The sequence below is a fragment of the Coregonus clupeaformis genome, chromosome 32 (assembly GCF_020615455.1).
Source record: "Coregonus clupeaformis isolate EN_2021a chromosome 32, ASM2061545v1, whole genome shotgun sequence".
Lineage (NCBI taxonomy): Eukaryota > Metazoa > Chordata > Actinopteri > Salmoniformes > Salmonidae > Coregonus > Coregonus clupeaformis.
This window is the reverse complement of record NC_059223.1, coordinates 3,984,389-4,011,683: the sequence shown is the minus strand read 5'-3', so window position 1 is coordinate 4,011,683 and position 27,295 is coordinate 3,984,389. Positions and strand designations below refer to the sequence as shown.

The window sequence follows — 27,295 nt, the reverse complement described above, 5'->3', positions numbered from 1 at the left end:
TCAGGGTTTAGCAAACACTTTTTAAGTGCGTCAGGATATGTATGTGCTCATTTGCTCTCGTGGTCAGCTTAACAAGGAATTTGACCCATTTAATTCACTGACCTTGCTGCAATGATACAAATTCCTTACCAAAACAGAATAATGGGTACATCTACATTTCAGAGCATATCAGAAGATTTGTGAACGAAACCTTGTCGTATAACATACAGAGACAGTTGTACATATGCTGAGGACGGATCAGTGTGAGGAGTGATATATCTTTAATGTAGCAAACCATCTTTATTATACTTGTCATGTTGCATAACAACAGTTAGCTAACTATCTAGTTAGCTTATTTGATAACAAAATACCGCACTGACCACTGCTGCAACCTCAAGATCGAAAGCCCATTGTTATTGAATTATTGAAGCTAGCTAGCCAGGTAGTGAATGCACTGCTAATGGTGACCATGTCCGTTTTATTAGCTAGCCAGCTGTACTGTAGTTGTAGTTAACCTGTGCGAACGTTAGGTAGCCTAGCTGGCAGGGAAATGGCAGCTCTGCGACGTGCCAGTTCTTGTAGCAATTACAAGACCATAATATGGACCGTGTCAGGACGCAACAACTGTCAATTTGTCAACAAGCGTCCAAACAACGATGGCGTCAAACTGCAGCAATCGACATGTATGAAGTGTAAAAGATTATCAGGCTCACTTCGTCCATTTGCGACTCAACCACATTATGGCCTCAACCCTGGACTCATTCAGGTTAGTAGCCTGTCTTTGTTTCCACCATGACAATAGCCCACTGTCATTCATATCACAATGGTCATGCCACTCCTCTTTTATGTACTGTAGCTACTGTACCTGTGAGTAACAGGAAAAGGTCCTAGTCTAATGTTATGTTACCACTTCTTTCTCCAGCATCTTCTACACAGACCCATGAGTCCCAGATTGACAGCAATAAGTAAGCTACTGATCAAGAACAACTTGTTCAAAAACCCTGTTGGCCTGTGGAATATTTTAGGTAAGCAGCCACCCGACCCAATAATTCGAAGTTGGGCTACTATTTTCCAGTCTGATGACACTGACTAGTAACCTATCATTGCAGGTTCCACAAATTATTTCAGTACATCTCAGTCTAACCAACAAGATAAAAAGAAGAGTGATGGACCTAAGGGGAAAACTCCAGAGGAAGATGAAGGTTAATAAGAAATGTCAACGAAGCATTGCATTCAGGCTACAGTCCTTTATATTAGATACCTTGTGCCATGATGACACAGGTGAGTTGTTAGCTGCCCCTCTTCATTCCCCATTGTCTTTCAGAGGAGAAGAAGCGGCGGGAGCAGGAGGATCAGATGTACAGGGAACGTCTGCGCACTCTCTTCATCATCGCCCTCATCATGAGCGTGCTCAACTCCATCAATACCAGCGGGGGAAACATCTCCTGGAATGATTTCGTCAATGAGATGCTGGCCAAGGGTGAGGTGTCTCGTGTGCAGGTGGTCCCTGAGAGCGACATCGTGGAGATCTACCTCCACCCTGGAGCAGTCATCTTCGGAAGGCCTGTACGTTCCTTTTCCTCATTCTAGAATCTAGACACTGATGGACAGTACATCAGAAGGGTATACTACAAAGCAGAATCAAGGGGTTAACCAGCTAACTTGCCAAAATATTTGGATATCTTTTTATTTTTTAGAAAGATGAGCTTGAAATGGGCATGGTCTAATTGATTCAACAAATGAAAACGCATATCTAAATTTAGCTTTTTAATGAACCAGAAAATCAATAGTTATTTCTGGTTGCTTATCAATGTTACCTGGCTAACTCATTGATCCCACTTTGTAGTATACCCCTCAGCTTTTAGAATGTTGATACATTCTATCCCCACTATTTATAAGCACAGGTATCTAGATGATGTTCAGTGAAATATCCCCCCTTAACATGCTTCCTCCGTCCGTCTGCGTGCAGAGGCTGGCTCTGATGTACCGTATGCAGGTGGCCAACATTGACAAATTTGAGGAGAAGCTTAGAGCTTCAGAAGAGGAGCTGAATATTGACGCCAAGGACAGGATACCAGTCTCCTACAAGCGCACTGGCTTCTTTGGAAAGTGAGTACCTGACTCTCAACCAACAGATGCATCTGTGACCTGATCATGCAATAATGAATATCACATGCATGCCATGGTTAGGTAACATGTAATATGTTTATAACTTAATAACATGTAATATGTGTTTCCATGGCATTGGTACAATACTGCTTTTGTCTCTGTTTCTGTCACAGTGCACTTTATGCCCTTGGAATGGCTGCCATTGGGGTGGCAATCCTGTGGTATATCTTCCGCCTGGCTGGCATGGGTGGAAGAGAGGGCGGCTTCAGTGCATTTGTAAGTAGGGGCCGTTGAACTGTTTTTCGTTTACTAGTGGTCTTAGCCATTTTGTTGTGTTTCTCATGCTCATCTGTGATGTGCTCAACAGAACCAGCTGAAAATGGCCAAGTTCACTATCGTGGATGGCAAGTCTGGGAAGGGTGTGCGTTTCAAAGATGTGGCAGGCATGCACGAGGCAAAGATGGAGGTGAAGGAGTTTGTTGACTATTTGAAGGTAAGAGGGCAAATGTAAAGAGGTGATTTGTGTGATGGTTATTAGCAATGTCAACCGGTTCCTCAGTGTCTTACTGACCCCTGTTCTCTCTTGGCAGTGCCCAGACAGGTACCTCAACCTGGGGGCCAAAGTCCCCAAAGGTTCCCTGCTGCTGGGGCCCCCAGGCTGTGGAAAGACTCTGCTGGCCAAGGCTGTGGCCACAGAGGCACAGGTGCCCTTCCTGGCCATGGCGGGCTCTGAGTTTGTAGAAGTGATTGGGGGTAAGATTTACACTGCTCCCAATCAGAAGTCATATCAGTAATCAGTTTTATGTATTGAAGTTGTCCAAAGAAGACTGCAAGGTGGACAACGAGTCAAAGCAATAATAAAGTATATTTTGTCTGTAAGTGCAGGTCTTGGTGCTGCCAGGGTGAGGAGTCTGTTCAAAGAGGCGCGTGCCCGAGCCCCTTGCATCGTCTACATAGATGAAATTGATGCTGTGGGAAAGAAGCGCTCCAATAACATGTCTGGCTTCTCGAACACCGAGGAAGAGCAGACCCTGAATCAGCTGCTGGTGGAGATGGACGGTGAGGAGGGGGTTTGTTCTGAGTTAACCCAGATTAGGGTTACACAAATAGTTTTCCACTACTTCGTCACGGTCATCAATCTCTTTATCATAACTGACATGTGAAGGTTGAATGATTTTTTTGACTATTCAACAACGTTGTTTGTACTTGTGTAATGTTTATTATCATTCTCCCAATAGGAATGGGCACTACTGACCATGTGATAGTCCTGGCCTCCACAAACCGGGCGGACATTTTGGACAATGCTCTCATGAGACCAGGGAGACTGGACAGGCACATATTTATTGACCTTCCCACTCTGCAGGTACGGTGCCCTGTCCTCTGAAAGTATCTATGTCCAGAAGATCTCCCAACGTATTAAGTATGCAGGAGCTGTTTCCTTCTTGTGCATTTCAGGAGAGGAAGGAGATCTTCGAGCAGCACCTGAAGATACTAAAGCTCACCCACCCAGCCAGCAGTTATTCCCTGCGTCTGGCAGAGCTCACCCCAGGGTTCAGTGGTATGTAGCACATGGCGGATGTTACTCTGTGGGTCTCTTGCACACACACACAAATACAGACTAATGGCACCCTGCTATAAAGACTGTATATTCACCCTCTTGTATGCTGTCGCTGAACATAGGCTCACAGTTTTCAGAATACACTGATGTATTAATGTGATTGTGCATTACTCTCTCAGGGGCAGACATTGCCAATATCTGTAATGAAGCAGCCCTGCACGCTGCCAGGGAAGGCTACAAGTCCATCGACACCTTCAACTTTGAGTACGCTGTGGAGAGAGTCATAGCCGGTACGAGCTCATGACGATGTCTGAATGTCTGCCACCATGGAACTCACCCGGGCAAAGTTGTTGTGGTAGAGATTGATTTCTGATCCCTTATTGACTTTCTACATTTGTGTGTACAGGAAGTGTGAAGAAAAGTAAGATCCTGTCCAAAGAGGAGCAGAGGATTGTAGCGTTCCATGAGTCTGGCCATGCCGTGGTTGGATGGCTGTTAGAGCACACAGAGGCACTCATGAAGGTGACACACCACCTCCATAGCTGTCTATCCACTACTGTCAGTGTGTCTTTGCTCAATGCGATGTTGTTGAATACTATGGATAAATGAACAGGACCAAAAACATTCTAGATGGCCATATATTGTACAATAGTGATATATTCACTGGATGGCTTGTTTGCCAGGTGTCCATTGCCCCCAGGACCAACGCTGCCCTGGGCTTTGCCCAGATCCTTCCCAGAGACCAGTACCTGTTCTCCAAAGAACAGCTGTTTGAGAGGATGTGTATGGCTCTAGGAGGAAGAGCCTCGGAGGCCATCACCTTCAACAAGGTCACCACAGGTAGGGCGTCTGACCGTTCATCACAACATGCACACACCTATAGCATTCAGTCTGTGAGACATGTTGGTCTCTGCGCTAGGTGCCCAGGATGACCTGCGGAAGGTGACTCGTGTGGCCTACTCCATGGTGAAGCAGTATGGCATGTCCTCCAGTGTGGGTCAGGTGTCCTTCCCTGAGACAGAGGAGCAGGGGGCGGTGGGACGCAGGCCCTTCAGCCAGGGCCTCCAGCAGCAGATGGACCACGTAAGTCTGCACCCGCCCAACTACACTTTAGAGACCAAACAGTACGAGTAGTAGATTCCCCTGTTGTAAGTTAACCTGTAGTTCTGTTCATTGGCGATAACCTTGTGAAGTATGGCTTGTATTTTGGTTCTTGCAGGAAGCTAAGCTGTTGATAGCACGTGCCTACAGACAGACAGAGAAACTGCTTCTGGATAACAGAGACAAGCTGATAATGGTAAGACCCTCATTCCACATTTGTTAGCCACATTTTTGTGTGATATACAGTGGATTTGTGATGTCTATATAGCTACCATCTTTAAACACTCATTATGCTTTGTATTCCATTGTCAAACATAACTTTGCATTCACAGTTGGCTAACAGTCTTTCTCTCTGTGTGTATTTTCAGTTGGCCAATGCTCTCCTGGAGCGGGAAGTGGTTAACTATGAGGACATCGAGGCTCTGCTGGGACCCCCTCCCCACGGGCCCAAGAAGATGATCGCCCCTCAGAGCTGGATCGAAGCAGAGAAGGACAAGCAGGACACAGGGGAGGATGATGAGCCACGCCCACCTCCTCGTAGGAAGGATGACGATGATGACCATCTAACCTGAGGCCTGGATGACCCGGTCAGTCTCAACACTCCTCCAGTGTATAGGAGGACCAGAGCTGCAAGTTTCCAGTACACCAATCACTATAAACAGTTAAGTGCCACCTCACCTGCTTTTCCTGGTGGAGATCAGTTCAGTTTGTTGATCAATGTCCATTCACTACAGAGTATGGAGTATCTGTTAGTATTAGGACTGATATTGCTCAAGATATTGGAGAGGAACAGTGAAAACTTGTAGACCTTTTAGGACCACGGGTCCTCTTTCAGTTCCTTAGAGGGAACATTTGGTGGGCCTTTTTCTAGGTTTGAAGAGTATTTCAACCATACAGAGTAAGTAGCACTTGTAAGGATGCTTCTGTTTGATTAACTTGGTTTGGGTCAGCCTAAGCATGGCATAAGTGTTGTACCAATAAAGATTGTTTATTGCTGCAGTGGATATGCAGTTAATTGTATTATGGGCAGAATCCTAACTTGAGTTGGAAAACTGTGATTTGCTCCAAAATCCCTGTGATGCTCAGGGTTTTTTAAATAAAGCTTTATTTAAACTGTCCTTGAGTTGCCAGCACCATCTTGTGTTCTGTTTACCAAACTTCAATATGACTTCAAGCAATTGTCCTCTTTTTTTTATTATTGTTATTATAAAGAGTATTATAAATTAATAGTAATGAGACCACTGCTTTGAAACATTTGTCTGTATGTTATTATGTAAAGATGTCAGTCAAATCTAAATTGTAAATCATTTATACATGTCAATCAAGAACAAAAATGTCACATCCAAACCATTGGTTCTCTCAGAAGTTTGAGCATTGCATTATGTTGTAAAAATGTCCACCAAGCCGTATCTCCTCAAATATTATGGCATTGGTTATTGGCTTCAAATGTTCTATCAACTGTAGGTGTAAAAAAACTGAAATGGGAGGAGAGTTAACAAACTATCAAACAAGTGTATAGACCTCCACGTAGATTTTGATTTAGGAGGGAAAAAACAAAATGTAAAGATATTAATGGAAAATGTATGTACAATATATTTATTTTAAAAAAAGGAAAACAACTAACAGTATTTAGAAAATCTAAATGTTTTCAAATTGTAGTGGTCACATACAGTATTTAAAACGTACAATCCCACAGACGTTCTGTTTCCTTAATTGCATGCTTAGCCCTTTTTGCTATCACTGTTCAAGTACATGGTCAACCTTTCTCTACATTCCTCCCACATAAAAAAGCTTTCTACAAAAAAACAAACCAAAAACTATGAGAGAAACCTCAAGACAACACACCTGACTGGTAAGGCCACTGTGGCTCTATGGGTGGACTGACTGACTGGAGGACTCTTCCCTCATTGGTATGCTCTACCATGTGTTTCCTTCCCTTCTCCATTCTGCAGACACACGCGTTCCACTCAGCACAAGGTGAACCATTCATATGCTGCAGAAGGCTGTGTTGTCTCATCAAACCTGTCAGAAACTCACTGAACTGTGAAGAGAATATCAACATTACCCAGGATAGTACCTCAAATGACAACCGTGACCTTTACAGTTGCAAAGAGAGAGATGGGAGGAGGACAATATGTTGTGTCAAAAGAGCCTAAAGAATTGAGCTAATGCACTGCTGGAGACAATTGAAAACCTGAGAAGGAATAGGAACACAGAGATCTGCTCTAAACTTCTGCCAATCAGCCAAATCCCTACCCTGTCCTACGCGTAGAGGATGATATCAGGTTCTAGCTTCAAGCAGAGTAGGGAGGATGTATGATGAAGTATAGGGAATTGGGTAGAGTTTAGGAGAAAATAGATGGCATCTGAGGATAAAGCTACAGCATATGTACTGGTCGCTAAATAACCAGGCAGTCTCCTTAGCGTGGGTCGTACATGTTGGCCAGTTTCTTAAAGCGTGGTCCCCAGTCATTGAGGTAGTCATAGTCCTGGTCGCTGTCTGAGCTGGCTGAGGCGATGGAGCTCAGGCTGCCTGCCAGAGAGCCATCACCCTCGTAGTCATAGATCAGAGCTGTGTCGTAGGGAGGGACATTGGGGTCATGGTCTGCTGCCTCCAGGCCCTGTGGAGACACAAATAGACAAGAAATAACAAATGTTATTGGTCACATACACATATTTAGCACATATTTCTCTCTGCGGATTTGGACCGTTCTTATTTCAACTGACTACAACGACAGGCCATAGCCAGGGCCATAATGGAATCCTCTCTCACATCGTTGATGAAGTCCTCAATGTCAGTGGGGTCCGCTGGGGGTTTCCGTGGATATGAGGGGGAGGGCAGGTTGTCTGGGTAGTCTTTCCTAAGTGGCTGCTTTCCCCTGGGGATGCCAGAGACTGGAGGGCAGAAGGATGTTGGGAATGGTCCCACATCTGCTGGGTTTCTCAGTAGGTCAATGTTGAAGGCATTCTAGGTAGAGAAAAAGGATGAGAAATATGAAGTGTCTGTAGGACAAGATAGGCGATAATGTCACCAGATAACTGGGTTTTGCCAGCTGTAACGTGTTATGTTGTCTGACCTCATCCTCCTCTCCACCACCCTGCTCGTCATAGTTCAGGACGTTGTCACGGATGTCATCGTCTGAATCCCCCACCAGCAGCCCTGCTCCTTTCTTGATATGATGCCGTCTGCAGTTACCCACGGCTACAGCCAGGAGCAGCAACACTGATAACACAGAGACCCATCTCACTGCACAGAAACATTTGGAAAATGGTGTGTATTCATGTAGCTATGTGTTTTGTTCAGGTGATGTGAGGGTTTACATGAGGTATAACTTACATAGCAGGAGTGCGATGCTGGCCATGATGACCAGTAAGGCGATGAAACTGACACCAACTCGTGTTCCGAATATGGCAGCAGCTTCGGTCTTACATTCACCGTCTTTCCCACACGGACACACAGTCACATTGACCTGAGCGTATGCACTGAGACTAGGGGTGCCAGAGTCAGTCACCAACACGGTGACAGCATATTCCCCTGTCTCTAGCTCTACCAGGGGTCGCAACACTGCATGAGTCTCTGGAGAGATAGAGAGAGCGACACACACAGACAGACAGACAGACAGAGAGAGATGGAGTTGGAATGAGAAGAAGACATAGCATACTACTCCATAACCCATCCTACATGGACTAATGGAGTATCTAATCCTGTCGTCGCTGTATAAAGTCCTTACCATTGACCTGTATAATGGTCCAGTTGGCAGACACATTGATGTCTTGCAGGTGGAAGGTGAAGGGTTCAGCGTGAGGGGGCAGGTCCTCATCCACAGCAGTCAGGAACAGACCAGATGTCTCCCGGCCTGACTCGCTGCACACCGTCCCCATCAGGGGGAACAGCTGAGGGAGGAAGTCATTGGTCTCCCGCAAAGTGATCACCAGAGACGCTGTGGTCGAGATTCCACCAGCATCTAGGAGGAAATTACATCATTATTCACTGTCACTTCCTGCTTGACATGATGTCTCCAGTTATGTGAGGTGAATCAGTGGCTAACTCTGGATACTCACCTGTGTCTGTGACTCTGATGACTGCATTGTAAATGTTGTTCTTGACGTGAGGGGAGCGGACATTGAACGGTTTCCTAGCTGTAATTTCTCCAGTCTCGTGATTGATATTCAGCCATCCCTCAGGATCTCTGAGTATGTCATACCTGATGGAAATGACAGTAATGTTTTAATTTCCTTATAGATACAGTATATAAACGTACATATTCTTATATATTCAGTGTAAACACAAATTAAGATTCACCTATCTTACTTGAGTTTTGCATTATCAGGATCGTAGGCGATGTTACTGGCCAGCACGGTGCCAGGGACCACAGACTCAGGAACCACGATCTCTATGGGGTCTTTATTGAAGCGTGGGGCCTCGTTCTCATTCACCACGGTCACCACCACCGTGGCACTGCTTACAGGGTCCTTGGGGGCCTTGATGCTGAGAGGGTTCACATTCTCCACCGTCAGAGTCAGAGTATACACCTCTTGGGACTCGTAGTCCAGAGCCTGCAAAAAAAATGCAGAGGTTTTGAAGGACAACTTGGATAGTGTGGGTTTGACAGTACCAGTCTAACGTTTGGACACACCTACTCAAGAGTGTGCAAAGCTGTCATCAAGGCAAAGGGTGGCTACTTTGAAGAACCTCAAATATAAAATATATTTTGATTTGTTTAACACTTTTTTGGTTACTACATGATTCCATATGTGTTATTTCATAGTTTTGAAGTCTTCACTATTATTCTACAATGTAGAAAATAGTAAAAATAAAGAAAAACGTTTGAATGAGTAGGTGTGTCCAAACCTTTGACTGGTACTGTACATGTTGAGAAATAACTAAACTACATACCGTTACATATATTTTGTTGTCCATTTTATGCATCAGTCACATCCTTGAAAATGCCAGCTACAGCCAGTAATGTCACAGCACAGGACTCTAACGTGGCCTGGTGACTTGCAGCCCAGTAAGTCACCACTAGATGGGGATCCAGTGTCATGTATCAAGGCCTTGACCACTGTGTGTTAGCCAAGGCTCTATACTCTATATATGCTCTATATAAACTGGATTAACTGATTGTCACGTTTGTCATTCTAACATGGAGCCAGAATACCCCCACACATTCCCTCTCGCCTTCCTGCCAGATGGAGAATGGCTTACCTTCACCACTGACAAAATACCCTCGTTGGTCACAGGGTCTGTATGAATGGCAAAGTTCCCAGAGGGGTTGCCCTTGGCGATGGTGTATTTGGTCTCCCAGTTTCCTGTCCCTGGCTCATCATCGTCTGTGGCGTTGACCCATCCAATCGCAAAGTCTACTTTATTCTCCACAGCTGACATAGTGTACTGAAGTCAGGAAACAGAGACACAAAGAAGTTGTGTTGTGTTTTAGTTTATATAAACACATGTGAATGTGTATGTCTATATTTTGAACCTGGTCTGAATGATGTGTCCACATTGTTTATGTTATCTGATAAAAGTAAATTGATGGAAGGGAGCTAACAGCTTCTGAGAGATGAAACAGTGAAACTCACCAGGTCTGGGGAGAACCGTGGGGGATTGTTGTTGATGTCAGTCACATGTATGACTGCATTGGCAAAACTGGTCAACCCCATGCCTGACATGTCAGCAACCTGCAGTTTCAACCTAAAACCTTTAACCACCTGTAAAGAATGCACAGAAGTTCACAGTCATTTATGTCACATACAGTATATTCTGTTACATTAATGAGTTTTTCCTTTCAAACACCTTTCAAAATATTGTGCTTTTGTTGAACTAGAAAGGGTATGAACTAAATAATGGGTCAATGAGAAGACAAAGGAAGACCCCCTACCTCCCGGTCTAGGCCCACGTCTCGTGTGTAAATGGACCCTGTCTCGTTGTTGATGCCAAACATGGTCTTATTGATGTGGAGAGGCGGGATGCTCTCCTGGCCAATGATGGAGTAGCTCAGGATAGCGTTGTCTGTGGTTGGGTCGTCAGCATCAGTTGCAGTCACAGACATCACAGATGTGCCTATTAAAACAACTTCAGTCACTCTCTCAGTTCACTACCCAATCAGTTGACATTTTGTGTATCAACTGTGTGTACATCCACGGTGCGTGTAGGTGATGCATGTGTTTACCTGGTACGGAGAATTCAGAAACAGACCCAGCAAAGTCTTTCTGGGAGAAGTTGGGCCGGTTATCATTTTGATCCAGCACTACGATCTCAATTGTGGAGGGATTCTCTAGTCTCTCGCCACTGGGCGACAGGGCAAAGGCTTTCAGCTATAGAGAACAGAAACAGAACATTACTCATATGTTTCTAGACATCGTCTTTTCATTCATAGTGTTTGCTGTTCTTACATGATTCTCAGTTTATTGACTGTGGGTCTATATTCGGCTGCTCATGTAGGCCTACGAACCAAGCACTCCACTATAGTAACAGACGTGCTCAACTTCCCGTCTCACTCAACCATGACAATCAATGTAATAAAATCGCAGTGGTAGATGTTTAGTTGAAAAACATTGAATTACATGCTAACATTGAATAACATGCTATTATGTTGTGGGACATTCCTTGTTACCCAAACAAAAGAAGGCTTCTGGCTGACCTGCTGTGACATAGTGTAATTTGCGTGTGAAAGGCAACAGTGCTAATGTCTCTCCTGTGAGTTGTACCGTGAAGCTTCTGTATTTCTCTCTGTCCAGGGGAATCATGCTCCTGATCCAGCCCGTTTTATCGTCTATCTCAAACAGGTCCTTAGGGTCCTGGTCAACCCCTGGTCCTTCCAGCTTGTAGATCACTTCTCCGGTGAAAATCTTGTCTGATTTGATCTGGAGGAACAAACAACACATTAGGAAGGCTGGGTGAGAATCTCATTGTAAGGGTGAGAAGAGAGTGAACAGAACAGAACAGCACATAGGGTACCAGATGGGAATTTGGTCACTGATGGGAACTGAGAGGGAGAGCAACAGCACATGACTGGTTAGTGGTTCTGGAGGTCAGAGAGGCCAGCGTGGCTCTTTCATTCTCAGTTTAAAGGGCTGTCTGTCTGGACAATAACCATGTTCACTTCAGTCTGAGAGCAGTGGGTTTTCTAGATCACGTGACTGATCTTACATACCATGTTTGGTAAGATCAATTTCACTGGACCAAAAAGTGTCAGTGTTACCCTAACATTTACATTGTAGTCACTTAGCCCACACTCTTATCAGTTAATGTATACAATATAGAGGCCCTAACATCAGTATAGATATGAGATGTCATGATTCAGCACCTGGACCAGGTTTTCGGGGACCTGCTTGCTGTTCTCCAACACCCTGATTGGAGGGATGATCCAGTCCCTCTTCACCCTGCTCAGACCCCCACTGCTCTTCTGTCTCCATGGATACAGGATCGCTGGGTTCAGGTCCTCCCTCCCCGCTTGGCCGCTGCTCCAGACCTGGGGGGAACAGAATGGGATTAATTTAAGAAGGCCATTATACATAATTCATTCAATGGCAACTTCCATTTAGATTGTCTGAGTGAGGGCCATACATTTCTGGATGAATTAAGTCATTTAAATCATGATTCATTTTCTTCATGTCAAGGAGTACAGAACCCAAATACATTTTTATATTTTTGGTAGTCGTGTTGTGGCTACTAATATCAGTTGGTGAGGGGTGCAGCAGTTGGCCTCTCTCTGTGGCCTTGTGGTGGTGGAATGGTGATCCCCCCTGCCCCATCCCTGATGTGGAATCCACTCGCCTGGGGCGGGTGAGGGGGTGGAGAGGCATGGGTTCAGGTTTCACACACTACATCTCCAGTGATTAATTTGTAAATTGGGAGGTGCCGGAACAAAAAGTGAGCCCGAGAGGGGGGTGACCTGGGTGGGGCTCTGAGGTACCGGAACGCATTAAAATAAATCACCTTTGTTATAAAGCAAGGCGCTTGCAGAAGTTGCACACATGGGGAAATTATTTTGTAGCCTAGGGTCCGGGAAGAATGTGGCCTTTTATAAGTGCATTTCATGCAATTCTACATCATATTAGATGACTGGAGACTTTACCTCACAAATGATCGAAATGACAGGCTACTTTGACACTGACAGACAGAATCTGAGATCAATACAAACGACATTGTCTTGAATCCATCAATAGCCTAGGCCTAGGTGTGTGGAGAACACCTTCCTAATATTGAGTTGCACCCCCCTTTTGACCTCAGAACAGCCTTGATTCATCGGGCATGGACTCCACAAGGTGTTGAAAGCGTTCCACAGGGATGCTGGCACATGTTCATGCCAATGCTTCCCACAGTTGTGTCAAGTTGTCTGGATGTCCTTTGGGTGGTGGACTATTTTTGATAGACAAGGGAAACTGTTGAGCGTGAAAAACACAGCAGTGTTGCAGTTCTTAACACAAACCGGTGCACCTGGCACCTAATATCCAGCCTGGTCTCATAGACTTAGTAAATGTAAATCCGGGTATGAAATGTTACGTTTGGTATGGTTACATAAGACAGATGGTTACTTAAGGCAAAAACGAAGGTAGGGTGGTTGGTCGGGGTGGATGGGTCGGACAACCTTAGCATTTTAGCTAATTAGAAACTTTTCAACTACTTACTACTTTTTAGCTACTTTGCAACTAGTTAGCATGTTAGCTAACCCTTCCCCTAACCCTAACCTTAACCCTTTTAGCTAACCCTTCCCCTAAACGTAACCCTTTTAGTTAACCCTAACCCTAACCTTAACCCTATAACCTAACTCCTAAACTTGACCCTAACCTTAACCCCTAACCCTAACCCCTAGCCTAGCTAACGTTAGCCAGCTAGCTAACGTTGGCCACCTAGCTAGAATTCGTAATATTCACATACAGAATAATATGAAATGGTCTGAGACCAGGTTGTACTACCATACCCCATTCAAAGGCACTTAAATCTTTTGTCTTCCCCATTCACCCTCTGAATGGCACACATACAAAATCCATGTCTCAATTGTCTCAAGGCTTAGAAATCCTTCTTTAACCTGTCTCCCTCCCTTCATCCACACTGATTGAAGTGGATTTATTAAGTGACATCAATAAGGGATCATAGCTTTCACCTGGTCAGTCTATGTCATGGAAAGAGCAGGTGTTCTTAATGGTTTGTATACTCAGTGTATATTGTACACTGAATTAAAATATAAACGCAACATGCAACAATTTCAAAGATTTTACTGAGTTACAGTTCATATAAGGAAATCAGTCAATTGAAATGAATTCATTAGGCCCTAATCTATGGATTTCACATGACTGGGAATACAGATATGCATACAGTGCCGTGAAAAAGTATTTGTCCCCTTTCTGATTTTCTCTATTTTTGCATATTTTTTATACTGAATGTTATCAGATCTTCAACCAAAACCTAATATTGTCTCACCCAATGTTCAAGAAGGGACTTTTTCCCTTTATTCAGATACAACCCCTCACTTTCAGGTATTTGAAAAGGAAATAATCTCCCAAATATCACTATTTCTAAAACAAGCCATAGAAAGTTGGTTGCAATTTCAATTTAATCCTCCAGTAATGACAGAACAAATATTGCAACAAATATTGTGGTTAAACTCAAATATACTAATTGAAAAAAAAAACTTTATTTTTTGAGAAAATGTTTAAAAAAGTATAATCTTCGTAAATGATATTATCGGTAGGAATGGTGGAGTTATGTCGCACATGCAGCTAACAAAAAACATATGGAAATGCCTGCTCTACCCAAAATTACAACCAAATAATTGCAGCATTACCACAAAAATGGAAGAGCAAAGTGGAAGGAGGAAAAAGTAAGGAACTTGTCTGTCGGCCTTGCATTAAAGAACATAATTGATTAAAGAAAATTGTGATAAATGTTTTTTTTTAACCAATTTCATTTAACGACCAAAAGATTGACAGCCATCCCATATAGACTGCATAATAGTTGGGAAGAGATTTTTGACGTTCCGATTCTATGGCATAGTGTTTATGAACTGATACGCAAAACGACGCCGGATTCAAAACTTAGAATTATATAAAATTCTTGCTACCAATAGAATGTTATTTTTATGGGGGATACAATCTTCCCAGTTCTGCAGATTTGGCTGTGAAGAGACAGAATAATTAGATCATTTGTTTTGGTTCTGTCCATTTGTAGCTTGTTTCTGGACACAGGTCCAGGAATGGGTGAAGGATTGCAATATTTGCATGGAGCTGACCCTGCAGATAGCACTACTGGGTGTCATAGTCAATCGATCAATAATATAATAATACTTTTAGAAACATTTTTTATTTTCAATTCACAAACTGTAGAAACAATGAGAATAGAAAGGTTCAGAACTTTTGTAAAACATCACAGTACAGTTGAAAAATATATGGCAAATAGAAATCCAATATGGATGGTGTTAAGAGATAGATGGGAGGTGTTGAATGGAGCTGAAGGATGGGACTAATAACAACAACTAATAACAACAAGATAACTAGTGTAAGACATAATCTGTGTCCATAATAAGTATATAGGTTATATATTGTGAGCTTTTGTGAAAGAGCACAGTTAGAAAGATATGGTATATAGAAGCATACCAGATGGACATTTACATTACATTTACATTTACGTCATTTAGCAGACGCTCTTATCCAGAGCGACTTACAAATTGGTGCATTCACCCTATAGCCAGTGTTTGGGGGGGTTGTAGAAGGATTACTTTATCCTATCCCAGGTATTCCTTAAAGAGGTGGGGTTTCAAATGTCTCTGGAAGGTGGTGAGTGACTCCGCTGTCCTGGCGTCGTGAGGGAGCTTGTTCCACCATTGGACATCATGAAAATGATCGGAGGAAGTTCAGGAGTAAAAACAAACAAAATATAATTGTTGACTGTGTCCATAAAATGTATATAGTATGTATAAGCATGAAGTAGAGGCCTAAGCATTGTTGTTCACTGGTTTACTCCAATTAAGGAAGGGATGGTGGGGTTGGAAAGTAAAAAGGGAAATATATTTTTAAGGATATGTATGTATGTATGTATATATATATATATATATATATATATATATATATATATATATAGAGAGAAAAAAAAACATATGGGGGATTGGAAGTGATACAGACAATTACATTGATGGAAGTTACAATCTATCTGCAATATTAAAGCTGATCTACCCCCTATTAAAACAAATATATATATATATATATATATATATATATATATATTAGATAAAGGGAGCCTGAGTTTACAAATAACAAAAAAAATATGATACTTATGATCAAGGTGATGCAACACCCAATTCCCCTGTGTGAAAAAGTAATTGCCCCCTTACACTCAATAACTGGTTGTGCCACCTTTAGCTGCAATGCCTGCAACCAAACGCTTCCTGTAGTTGTTGATCAGTCTCTCACGTCGCTGTGGAGGAATTTTGGCCCACTCTTCCATGCAGAACTGCTTTAACTCAGCGACAGGGTTTTCAAGCATGAACTGCGTGTTTCAAGTCCTGCCACAACATCTCAATTGGGATTAGGTCTGGACTTTGACTAGGCCATTCCAAAACCTCAAATGTGTTGCTTTTTAGCCATTTCCATGTAGACTTTAATGTGTGTTTTGGATCCTTGTCTTGCTGTATGACCCAGCTGCGCTTCAGCTTCAGCTCACAGACGGATCGCCTGACATTCTCCTATAGAATTATCTGATACCGAGCAGAATTAATGATTCCTTTTATTAAGGCAAGTCGTCCAGGTCCTGAAGTAGCAAAGCATCCCCAAAGCATCACACTACCACCACCATGCTTGAACGTTGGTATGAGGTTCTTACTGTGGAATGCAGTGTTTGGTTTTCGTCAGACATAATGGGACTCTTCTTGTCCAAAAAGTTGACTCAAGTTTGTCAAAAATACTTTTGGAAGAATGTTCTTTGGTCCGATGAATCAAATGTATAACTTTTGGACGACATGGGTCCTATTACGCCTGGCGAAAACAATTAAACTCATGTTCATTCTCATTCTCTATCACGCACGCTCTGCCTTTATCTCAAACACACACTCAGACACACTCAGACACACTCAGACCAGCTGTCACCTATGGATTTAGTTCCTGTGCTTTCCCAACCTCTCTCTTACTCACACTTACAGACTCCCCTTTATGTTCAACTCTGCACCTGACTAGGGGTTGGGGGTCACCTTATGAATCCGCTATCGTGACAGAATTCCTCACACACACACATTCCTTAAGAAAGACACCGCCTGTCATCACTTCTCAGGAGAAAAAGCTCAGCATTTAGTGGTGACAAGATGATCACAGATATGGGCAGATAAGTACTGTCTATGTAAAAATGAACTTGCTAAGAAGATACAGAAAAGGTAACACATTTTGTTCTCATTCAGCTTTTCATCATCAATCTTGAAGTCTGTAGGAACAACTTGTAATAACATGCTAATACAACTAAACAGAATATGTAACATTGACCATAGCCCATTCCTCACATGGCTCTTTCCATACATAAAGATGCTGATATGGGACATACATTATTAGATTTAATCTCTATTGTGTATTGGGACAGGGTCCCTTAGGCCTGGAGATATGACACACTGGCACTTTGTCACGCTGCTGTAACGTACAGTCTGAGGAGAATGCCAACCATGAGTGCCATGTGCAGGCTGAGTTAGGAGCAGACTAATCTTAGAGTACTCTATATTCCCAACCCCGACCCTAAGCCACTGGTGTAGCCCTCCCTACGCTCATACAGAGATGTTTACACTCACATACCAGGCTAGACAGCAAAGCCTTCTCACCTTCCACTACCGCTCTGATCACAGATCAGAGATCAAGCTACGGCCAGTCAGAGGCCAAAGGCCCTGTTCAATCAAAATCTGTAACTGGATGACCAGTTAAGACTGAAACAACATTCCTGTTGAATTCCTGATTCAAGTACTCTACAACAAAATTAACTCTGCAACTTATGAATTAAAACTGGCTTTTTTGTTGTGGGGTTACTTGTTTTGAATTAATACAAAAACAGCTCAGGAAGAACAACTAAAGTAAAATAATAGCATATACTATTAGAATTAGATAAATATATGTTGCAGTCTAGCCTTGTGAACCAGAACTGACCACTGTGCTCCTGTTTAGTTTTGTGAGATCAGGATGTTGAATGGGGCTAGAGGTCTACATCTATTCTGATCATTTGGAAAGAGCCTGCTACATCGGAAGACAGACCCAGTTAAAATCATTGTGTTGATCTCCTGTGGTCTGAACACCATCTGGGTGGCAAACAAACCCAGGAGAGCTCTGTAATGTCTTAATCTCTTTTCCAGTTCAGCAGTGACTGGGCTACACCTAGGAGTCATCTTACCAATTAGCACCAGTCACCTCTAGGCTAGGGTGAAGGACAGCACACCCTCCTCTTTCTTCTCACCAACATGAACTGTTTTAGGGACTTTTTCCAGATACTTTTACACCTTGGCCTCTCACCCTGTGGCCAGAGAGCAGTTAGGACACTTGCCTGGTGCCTCATGGGGGTCAACACCCCCGTTAACACAGTGAGGAGTACTGCACTCTGAAGTAGGTAGGTAGGGTAAGGAATCTTTTTCTATAAGTCTGCTGTTGACATAAAGTGTCTCGTGGTACCAAACCAGACTACATCATCATTTATACACAACCTTTCATTTGTTTATTTGTGTTGATTTGCAGCCTGGTTACTGACGCGGCCAAGAGGAGGGAATAAGCTGGCAAACGTATTGGGGAAGTTAAAGTATCTGAACATATGTGTTATTGCGGTCAGTGTTACTGATATCAAGGGCAACACCAAGCTTGATATACAACTATGCAGAGTATCTAAATACGTTTTATTTCAAAATCACTGTGTATTTCACAATCAAAGCATCCAAGATCTTATTCGCAGTGTGATATAACATTTACAGTCAAAAGGTTTGGGGCAACATTTCAACGTAATAATCTGTTGCTGTGATGAAAATATTGCTCAAACTGACCCCACACTGAGGAGCTGAAGTGAGACTGTCACACTTTCATGGGTAGTGTCAGCAGCAAGGACCCTTGGCAACTCGCTCTAACTGTTGTCTCTAAAAATAGCTTTGAAAGTGTGCCAATCTCTCAGACTCATTTAGATCCTGCATTTTGTGAATGAAACATAGCTGCTATGAGACCAACATCTGTCCCATGGAGTGGACCATTATTACTGAAGCTTGGTAGATAGAACATTATACCGTAGTCTACTATAGTATCCAAGGATGAAATTATTCAAATTCATTCTGTTGAGTCAAGGATGCTCAGTCAGGGGAGGGATTCAAAAAAACACACACACACACACACACACACACACACACACAGTTATACACACACACAGTTATACACACACAGTTATATACACACACAGTTATACACACACACACAGTTATATCTTATCTTCCAGTGGAAAGCTTCATCATCTCAATAAAAACATAATGTGAGTTCTGCTACAGGTGCTAAGACATTAACATCTAATCTGACTCTGAAATATATAAACATCATGATGTACAGCTTGGATGTGATGTCACATTTGTAGGTTTACATGGGCTTAGGAGGGCTTTTGGAATGTTCCAGAGCATACAATCGGCTAGTCATAGTTGCCATCTACAGGTATCTTCCTTGCTGGGCACCATAACCCTGCTCTCACCTTTTTTACCAGAGTAATACATTCCAATCAAGTCACGCATATGGCTGGGTCAGCTGGTCCAAACCATGGGAGGGATATGGTGGGGGAGCATGACTGATGCCCTTCCCTAGAGTGAGAGTTGTATATCTTCAGCGCAATTACTAGCTTGCACCAACTGTATGGGGTATGTCATGAGAGTAGTAACTCTGTTTGAATTTTGATTTTACAGTAGTAGCTGCTGTGTGATAACACACTTATTTTTGCTTAATTCACTCCATTTACCGCAGCAGGTCATAGTCAGTGCAAGAGACACAGATATTTACCGTTACTCATACATATCTAGACAAAAATATAAGGCTTTTACAATTAGAGTATGCTCTTGCTAGAGTTCCAATTCTATGTCTGCTTTGTTATGGATTCAAACAGTAAGTCATAGCTTTAGACACGTGCCTCTCTAAAATAGAATATAAAATAGACCCCTGAGGCAGCCATGTGCTAGCTGAGTGGAGGTACAGTCTGTGTATGTGAGCCAGCCAGAGTGCCACAGCATGAGCAGGAGGGGAAGAGGGAGAGAATGCAGGCAGCATGCCTGACAATCCCTCTGGCCATGGGGTGGAGGGTCAGACAGGTGCCTCTGTTCCGCTCATGGTCCCCCTGCGTCACTGTTCCAAAGGTTCATTCAGTGTCTTCTAATGAGCAGCTATCTACCTCCCTTCCCACCCATTCAGCTATGGCTGCTTGGGCCTCCTATGTTTGGGGGTGCTAGCCAGGGTTTCACGAGAGCAGATGTCTGAACTTCATGACTGCTGACCTAATGGGGACGATGAGAGTTACTTTAGGACTCCACTCCCAGAGTGTGGGAGTGAGAATAGAGCTTGTTAATTTGGCGTGGAATTGTATTAAAGCCTGAGGGAGGTTGTACCAGGACCGAAACCACTTCCTCATCTCATCATGTCCCCCTTTCTTTCGCTCTCCCAGCTCTGGCTCAGGAGTCTTCCCACCAGCACCACCCCTACCACCACCCCCACTACCACTACCCCTACCACTACCCCTACCACCACCCCCCCTACCACCACCACCACTACCCCTTCTTCACTCTAGGGTCAGTCCTCTTTCAGAGGGTCATGATAGAAGTCCAAGGAAAGACCATTACCGTGCCCATTAACAGTGCCGATTTTGTTCCGTCGGCCTTGTCTGCCACTGCTATTCCCTTATCTCATTCAAAAGAAAATACATTACCTTTTGTGTCAGAGAGAAAACATCCTTTGATGCAAGGCATAATGTGCTCTGAATGAGATGAGTGTCCCATTTCAAAAATGTATTTTCCTGTTCCTTTCCATGTAATGTTTGTCACATCTGTTGTTGTGAACACAAAGACTAAATGGAACCTGTTTTCTAACAACATGAAGAGACCCTATCCGTTGAAGGGTCACTAATTGGTCAATGACTCAGCTGGAGGTATCACCAAAGCCTGTTACAATATTGGCTCTTTCCCAATTCGTCTTTCCTTCATCTTCGTGTCCTTTCTCCTCACCTCACATTGGAGGAGAAGATCCAAGGCCCCTCCACTCAGATCTTTGAGAAAGAGGTGAGGAGAGTGGATGCCAGCAATTAAGGAAGTATGAATTGGGAAAGAGCAATTGGGAAAGATCATCTCTGGTAACAGTGCACTGACAGTGTGGTTTTAATGTTGAGTCTGCCCCTGTAGTGGAGGCCCTTCCTGTTCCTGAAACCCAAGTCTGTGTAAAACAGAAAGCATCCACCCAGACAGAACAGGCCTGTGATTCAGACGCTGAGCAGCTGTACTGAGTGATTTCTTCCAATGGGCATGAACTCAGCACCGGCTGCTGCTTTATGGACGGATTTGTCCCTGATTTCATGGTTTAGGGAGTGGCCGACTCCTCTTTCCACTGCGGGGATTACTGAGCGGGACAAATGGCATCAAGTACGCATCTGGGAACAGCTGCTGGCCAACATGACCGCCTCTATGAACAGAGCCCACATTCTGTAGGCATGCAAGCAGGCCAGTTCAATACAACCCTCTTTTTTCCCAGGGATATTCTCAAAAACAACACCGCCTTCCTCCCATAGGAGTATATGCAGTAGGTGTTTGTGAAACCTCATCAGCCACTTTCCACTCACTGGGTTGTAACACCTCTGGCATTTCAACATGGAACACAAACTCACATAGGTTACACTTACACACAGAGCTAAAATAGTTATCTGATGTACTGTATGTAACCAGAGTAACTAGGATCCTCAGGTATGAAGGATCTTGTTCTGTGGTTTTAGGTCTCTCACATCGGTCCACACACAAATAGATTACTGGATGTCAATGTATAGTCCAAATCATGAATGTGAATGTATGGGCGTTCAAGTGCAGAGTGGGCATTGAGCTACAGTCTATTGTTGGTGGTCCTGGTGTTCATGTTCTTTGGTACGTGTTTGTACTTAAAGTGTATTGCTTTCAGATTACACATTTTGTGATGCAAGCTAAGCCCCATGGGTTGCGTCATCACATACCTGTTCCTCTAACTCACAGTAAGACACATGGCCAATGGCTGGGGGCAAACTGTGACTAACTGGCATTCCCCACGGCTGTTTCATTGATCTATTACCACCATCTTCTACAGCTGATGTCATTTACCATGTGGTTCTCGAATTGGATACGCTAATAAAGAAAATGTGACTCAGCCCTTACCCATTTGTCAGCATAAAAATGTACAGTAGGCTACACATTTTGCCATCATCAATCTGAAGCCATTGCTTAAAAAATGGTTTGAAGTCTTGTTATCCATACGTTTAGAAATTAATTTAGCTGCAAACCTGCAACATCCATAATGATTTCAGGCCATTCAACAGAAGAGGTTACTGAGGGCCAAATGTCTCAGTCTCCAACCTGGGTTCCATTACATGTATAAACAGCCCTAGTGACTGAATGAGTTCTGTTAGTAAAATGTCTGTTTCCAATGTCATCCATTATGTGTCTTATAATGGTGTTGATGACAAGCCTGCTAACAGTGGAGCCCCGATTTCCGCCTGATGTATAAAACATCAGCATTCGTTGGTCATTTACAAGAGTATTCATCATCTGATCTACAACGGTTGTGAAATGTTTAGATTAGCCAATAGCCATGTTCACCTCTTCACATGATGTTTATCACTTATATTGATGAAAATCAGTTTATGTTATGTTAAACAAAGCATATCATTCAAATTTAAACATAAACCATAGATTTACTAAATAAACAGTTAAAAGTTTGTCCCACCACAGCCAACACTGCACTGTGGAAATATAGGACAAACACAGTTAAAACTGCTTCCACTTGAATCACAATCAAACTGCTTTAAGTAACACATATACATCCAAGTAAAAGTCTGACAAGCAGACTGTGAGAAAATATCAAATGTAGTCCAGTTGGTAGAGCATGACGCTTGTAACGCCAAGGTAGTGGGTTCGATTCCCACGATCACCCATACGTAAAATGTATGCACGCATGACTGTAAATCGCTTTGGATAAAAGAGTCTGCTAAATGGCATATATATTATAGCAGAAATGGCTCCAATTCTGTGTGATTTAAGAAAGTGTAGGCCATGAAGTCTATAGAGAGAGACACTACAGCACTATAGTATAAGAGTTCCTACCTGACAAAGGCCAGCCACCAGCACACACAACACTGCCAACCCTCTTGATGCCATCTCCTGTGCCAGCAAGCAGATCTTCTCAGCGAACTCCAACACGTACTGTACCCAATGACCACGGTGGCACCTCTTTCTCAAACTAGTTTTAGGAGAAGCTCAGGGTTCCTGGCAGTACTGGGCAATGGAACCAAATGTCTAAAATCCAAACCCCCTGTGTGTCTCTCTCCCTCTCTCTCTCTCTGGGCAGTGAGTGCAGAGGCGATTGAGTGACAGCACATGTGCGCTGGGAGGGCTGAAGTCTGAAATTCTAACCCCCTAGCCCTCCGAGTCTTCAACTGGGACACACCCCAGCTATGGGCAGGGAAGTAGGGGGTCACTGGATGCAGAGAGAGAGGGAGGGAAAAGGCGAGAGAGAGAAAGATATATAGAGAGAGATTGAGATAGAAGGGGAGATAGTAAGAGCAAGAAAGAAAGAAAGGTAAAGAGAGGGACAGAGAGGGGGAGAGAAAGAGGAAAGGAGAGATGGAGAGATGGAGAGAAACAGAAAGATAGAATGAGAGAGAGAGAGAGAGAACAAGATAGTGAGGGAACGAGAGAGCGCACGAGAGAGAAAGAGGGAAATGTGGAGAGGAGAGCGGAAGAGCAGCTGGTGGCTGTGCTGTGTTGAGAGAGCCCTGGTGAAGGTCAGTCCTCAGCAGCAGTGTTCAGTCTGTCACTGCTCTGCTCTGGCGTGCCTGCTGTCCCTGACCCTGGGCCTGGCCTGCCTGCTGTCCCTGACCCTGGGCCTGGCCTGCCTGCTGTCCCTGACCCTGGGCCTGGCCTGCCTGCTGTCCCTGACCCTGGGCCTGGCCTGCCTGCTGTCCCTGACCCTGGCTCTGGCCTGCCTGCTGTCCCTGACCCTGGCTCTGGCCTGCCTGCTGTCCCTGACCCTGGGCCTGGCCTGCCTGCTGTCCCTGACCCTGGCCCTGGCCTGCCTGCTGTCCCTGACCCTGGGCCTGGCCTGCCTGCTGTCCCCGACCCTGGGCCTGGCCTGCCTGCTGTCCCCGACCCTGGGCCTGGCCTGCCTGCTGTCCCCGACCCTGGGCCTGGCCTGCCTGCTGTCCCCGACCCTGGGCCTGGCCTGCCTGCTGTCCCTGACCCTGGGCCTGGCCTGCCTGCTGTCCCTGACCCTGGGCCTGGCCTGCCTGCTGTCCCCGACCCTGGGCCTGGCCTGCCTGCTGTCCCTGACCCTGGGCCTGGCCTGCCTGCTGTCCCTGACCCTGGGCCTGGCCTGCCTGCTGTCCCTGACCCTGGGCCTGGCCTGCCTGCTGTCCCTGACCCTGGGCCTCACAGTCCAGGAGGAGCCTCTACTGTATGTACATACTCACCCTCAACGTACTAATAAAATATTCACTGTCGCAAACAGAACACATGTCCAAAACTACGTCATCTGACTGAACTCCCTAAATTCAGTTAGTGAAGGTCCTCTCTCTACCGTTCTTAACAGGTCATCTGCTTTTCCCTAACTCTGTCACAGACATGAGCCTGTTGCCCAGCTGGAGGTAATTAAATGTCCTAAGAGTGCATATGGAACCTTTACTGTCCATGCAGTTCTGTTATGTGTATGTCGGGCCTTCAGAAATACAGACCATTTGCCCAACACCCTTTCATCTCCAGCTGTTTGGAACACCATGTCAAAGCAGCGGGTGAAGAAGATCTACTGCTCTCTGTGCATTATACTATGACACTTATTTTATGGCAGTGGGGAATCTTTCAACATGCTGAATCTCTCAAAAAGCATCCTTGAACTAAAAACAGTTAAGCAGACACCTATTGTTATATAACTAAAGTTCTGCACATTGGCTTTATCCAAATAAATTTTGTGAAACACCTGTTTGATGTAAGTGTACTAAATTATGAATTATTATACGAATTATTATGAGTAGATAAGCACCATATTGTGACATGCAAACCTGTGGTGAATGTGATGTTAAACCATGGTATTATAGAGTATTGTTCCACTGACACGTACCAGAGGGCTAGGTACGTCTAGGATCGGGGAAAATACAGAAGTCCCCAGGCTAGGACCACCAGGGGTGGGAACTGGGGGTATAGGGAATTATTGGATCAAAAGTGTTGCGCTACTGGCAAGGATCGTAACTACGAGGGTACGGCTAGGATCAGAGGGACACTTACAATTTTAGATAGTGTTGCGCTATCGGCAAGGTCCGTAACTATTACAGCTAGGATATTAGCAGCACTTTAAAGTACACTATAGTGTTGCGCTTCGGCAGGGAGTTGTACTTGGGGGTACAGCCCAGATCGGAGGAGCACTTTAAAGTATAGGGTGTTGTATGAATGAGAGTGCGAATGATCCCAGTGTAATAAAAGAGTGAATGCGGGTTATTACAATTAATAAACCTGTATACCTTGATAGAAAATGAATTAGGAGTTAAAGAAGTCTGTGGTTGCTTAAACCGTATAACCCGTTAATAACAATTGGGAACATAAAGGTAGAATAATGAATAACTAGTATGACTAAACTGAAACGTTTGAACTGATATAACTGAACTGTAACGTTTGATGTTTGACATAGCATAATACTGGTTTTAAATAATTAAGTTGAAGCAATTTGGTTTATTATTTAATTTAACGTTTGATGTTTGACCCTGCAAAATACTGGTTAAATAATTAGACTGAAATAATTTGGTTTATCGTTGAAATATAAATATGCACCGACTTTAACTAATTAGGTGGGAATAATTTGATTTAAATAAATAGACTAACGTACTTTAAATAACGGACGAATATTACGTTAAAACGAAAAACGGACAAAACTTGTTCGGAGTGGAAACAGGAGGGAGAATCGCGTAGGGGTAAATTTAAAGAAGCAGTGAGAGAGAGAGAGAGAGTAGGAGGGGGCCAGTACCCACTGATAGCCTTACCTAATCTATTGGCGGGGAATGAAAGAGGCCCCAGCAACCTTAGAATGAGGTGAGAGCTAGTGCGGTTTTCATTCGGTGACGTCACTTGCTCTATGAACTGGAAGTATTTACTTTGAAAGCATTGTGGAATGTGTGGGGTGACTGGCAATGTATGTAGAGGGTCCCTGGTTCGAACCCAGGTAGGGACAGTGGGTAAAGCTTTCGCATTGGGGCTATAGACCTAGATTACTACGTGGATTGAGAAATGTGAAAGGTTGAATTAGATAGCTTAAGTAGAAGTATTCTAGAAAGGTCTATGAAAATATGTTACAAGGTACCCGCGCCTCCCCCGTTGTGTAGGAAGGAGCAAGGGGAGGGGTGAGAGATAGTTCAAATGATAGGAATATCATTTAATGTATGCTTATCGATGATAGCAAGTATTTGTTTTATTAATTAGGGCCTAATCAGAGAGAACAGTTAAAGAAATTGAATAGCGAACTGAAATGGCGATAGAGCTGTGAAAATTGAGTTGAGGACAAAGGAGAATAATTTATGGCTCTGGTTAGCGGAAAAAAAAAATAGAGACAGTCCAGCGAGTTAGATTGAGCTGTAAGATTTCAAGTAGAGGTCTAAATACTTGACTGGAAGGCAGTGCTTTGATAAATTCTAATTGTTATTACTTTATTCGATAGGTTGCTTAACACCAGTGGTGTATGCAAATAGTTGATGAACTCTAGAATGATCATTTATTTTCGTTACGGGGACCAGGGGATGCAAGTAGCTTTAGCTATTATGCTGAGGGAATAGCACCAACCTATAGTGGGTTCTAGATTTGTTAAATAAACAAACTTATATTTTGAACTAGAGTAATGCGGTGGGCTGCAATTATAACATTGTCAGAAAGGGGCACAATTTAATGTGAAATAGTTATTACAATTATTATTAATAGTTATTACAGTTATTATCATTGATCCAGTAATGATAGAAGGATAGTAGAGGAAAGGCAAGGGATTAAATCTCATTTAGGGAAAGAAGAAGAGTATGAAGAAGAGATCACCAGTAGCAATCATGAAGAGAAGGTTCCCAGAAAATAGTGAAGATATTGGTAATATCTCTAACAAATGAGAAAAAGGACCAGAAAGATAGTAACTAAATGGCCAAAGGAGGGAACATTTGATGTAACCGTGATTGTATTGGCTAAAAAATGAAATATGACATTTACAGGGGGGACAGGAACAATAGAAGGGGAGACAGATTTTCGTAGGGGGTTGATCAAATAATTGATAATGGATCATTTGAGATGAGATCACATGTAGCATATTTAGGGTAATCAATTAAATAATCATTGT

At 43.6% G+C, this 27,295-nt stretch overlaps 2 protein-coding genes across 2 annotated transcripts; one reads left to right on the top strand and one right to left on the bottom strand.

The window, feature by feature from the left end:
- The first annotated feature begins 54 nt into the window (after window positions 1-54).
- LOC121548314 (paraplegin) lies at window positions 55-5,865 on the top strand. Its single transcript, XM_041859743.2, has 17 exons — window positions 55-745; window positions 902-1,004; window positions 1,089-1,181; window positions 1,304-1,545; window positions 1,949-2,088; window positions 2,262-2,364; window positions 2,456-2,581; window positions 2,679-2,841; window positions 2,974-3,147; window positions 3,327-3,451; window positions 3,544-3,646; window positions 3,826-3,936; window positions 4,053-4,168; window positions 4,330-4,486; window positions 4,566-4,729; window positions 4,866-4,943; window positions 5,116-5,865. The coding sequence occupies exons 1-17, from the start codon at window positions 530-532 to the stop codon at window positions 5,317-5,319; spliced, it is 2,418 nt and encodes an 805-aa protein (XP_041715677.1). The 5' UTR covers window positions 55-529; the 3' UTR covers window positions 5,320-5,865.
- Window positions 5,866-7,071: 1,206 nt separating this feature from the next.
- Window positions 7,072-23,405, bottom strand: LOC121548312 (cadherin-15). Its single transcript, XM_041859742.2, has 14 exons — window positions 23,047-23,405; window positions 12,055-12,219; window positions 11,456-11,611; window positions 10,918-11,062; window positions 10,627-10,808; window positions 10,328-10,456; window positions 9,954-10,139; window positions 9,060-9,304; window positions 8,810-8,952; window positions 8,479-8,712; window positions 8,085-8,324; window positions 7,825-7,970; window positions 7,521-7,715; window positions 7,072-7,368 (listed from the first exon to the last, which is right to left on the bottom strand). The coding sequence occupies exons 1-14, from the start codon at window positions 23,098-23,100 to the stop codon at window positions 7,168-7,170; spliced, it is 2,421 nt and encodes an 806-aa protein (XP_041715676.1). The 5' UTR covers window positions 23,101-23,405; the 3' UTR covers window positions 7,072-7,167.
- Between the last annotated feature and the right edge of the window lie 3,890 nt (window positions 23,406-27,295).

What these genes read in the sequence shown, in the direction of transcription:
- LOC121548314 (XM_041859743.2), top strand. Translation starts at nt 530, where the DNA reads ATGGCAGCTCTGCGACGTGCCAGTTCTTGTAGCAATTACAAGACCATA. An exon ending in TCAACCCTGGACTCATTCAG is followed by an intron (nt 746 to 901) that starts GTTAGTAGCCTG and finishes TTCTTTCTCCAG; the next exon opens with CATCTTCTACACAGACCCAT. An exon ending in TGTGGAGAGAGTCATAGCCG is followed by an intron (nt 3,937 to 4,052) that starts GTACGAGCTCAT and finishes TTGTGTGTACAG; the next exon opens with GAAGTGTGAAGAAAAGTAAG.
- LOC121548312 (XM_041859742.2), bottom strand. Translation starts at nt 23,100, where the DNA reads ATGGCATCAAGAGGGTTGGCAGTGTTGTGTGTGCTGGTGGCTGGCCTT. An exon ending in TCCCCGAAAACCTGGTCCAG is followed by an intron (nt 11,612 to 12,054) that starts GTGCTGAATCAT and finishes TTGTTCCTCCAG; the next exon opens with ATCAAATCAGACAAGATTTT. An exon ending in TTGAGGACTTCATCAACGAT is followed by an intron (nt 7,369 to 7,520) that starts GTGAGAGAGGAT and finishes GTGTCTCCACAG; the next exon opens with GGCCTGGAGGCAGCAGACCA.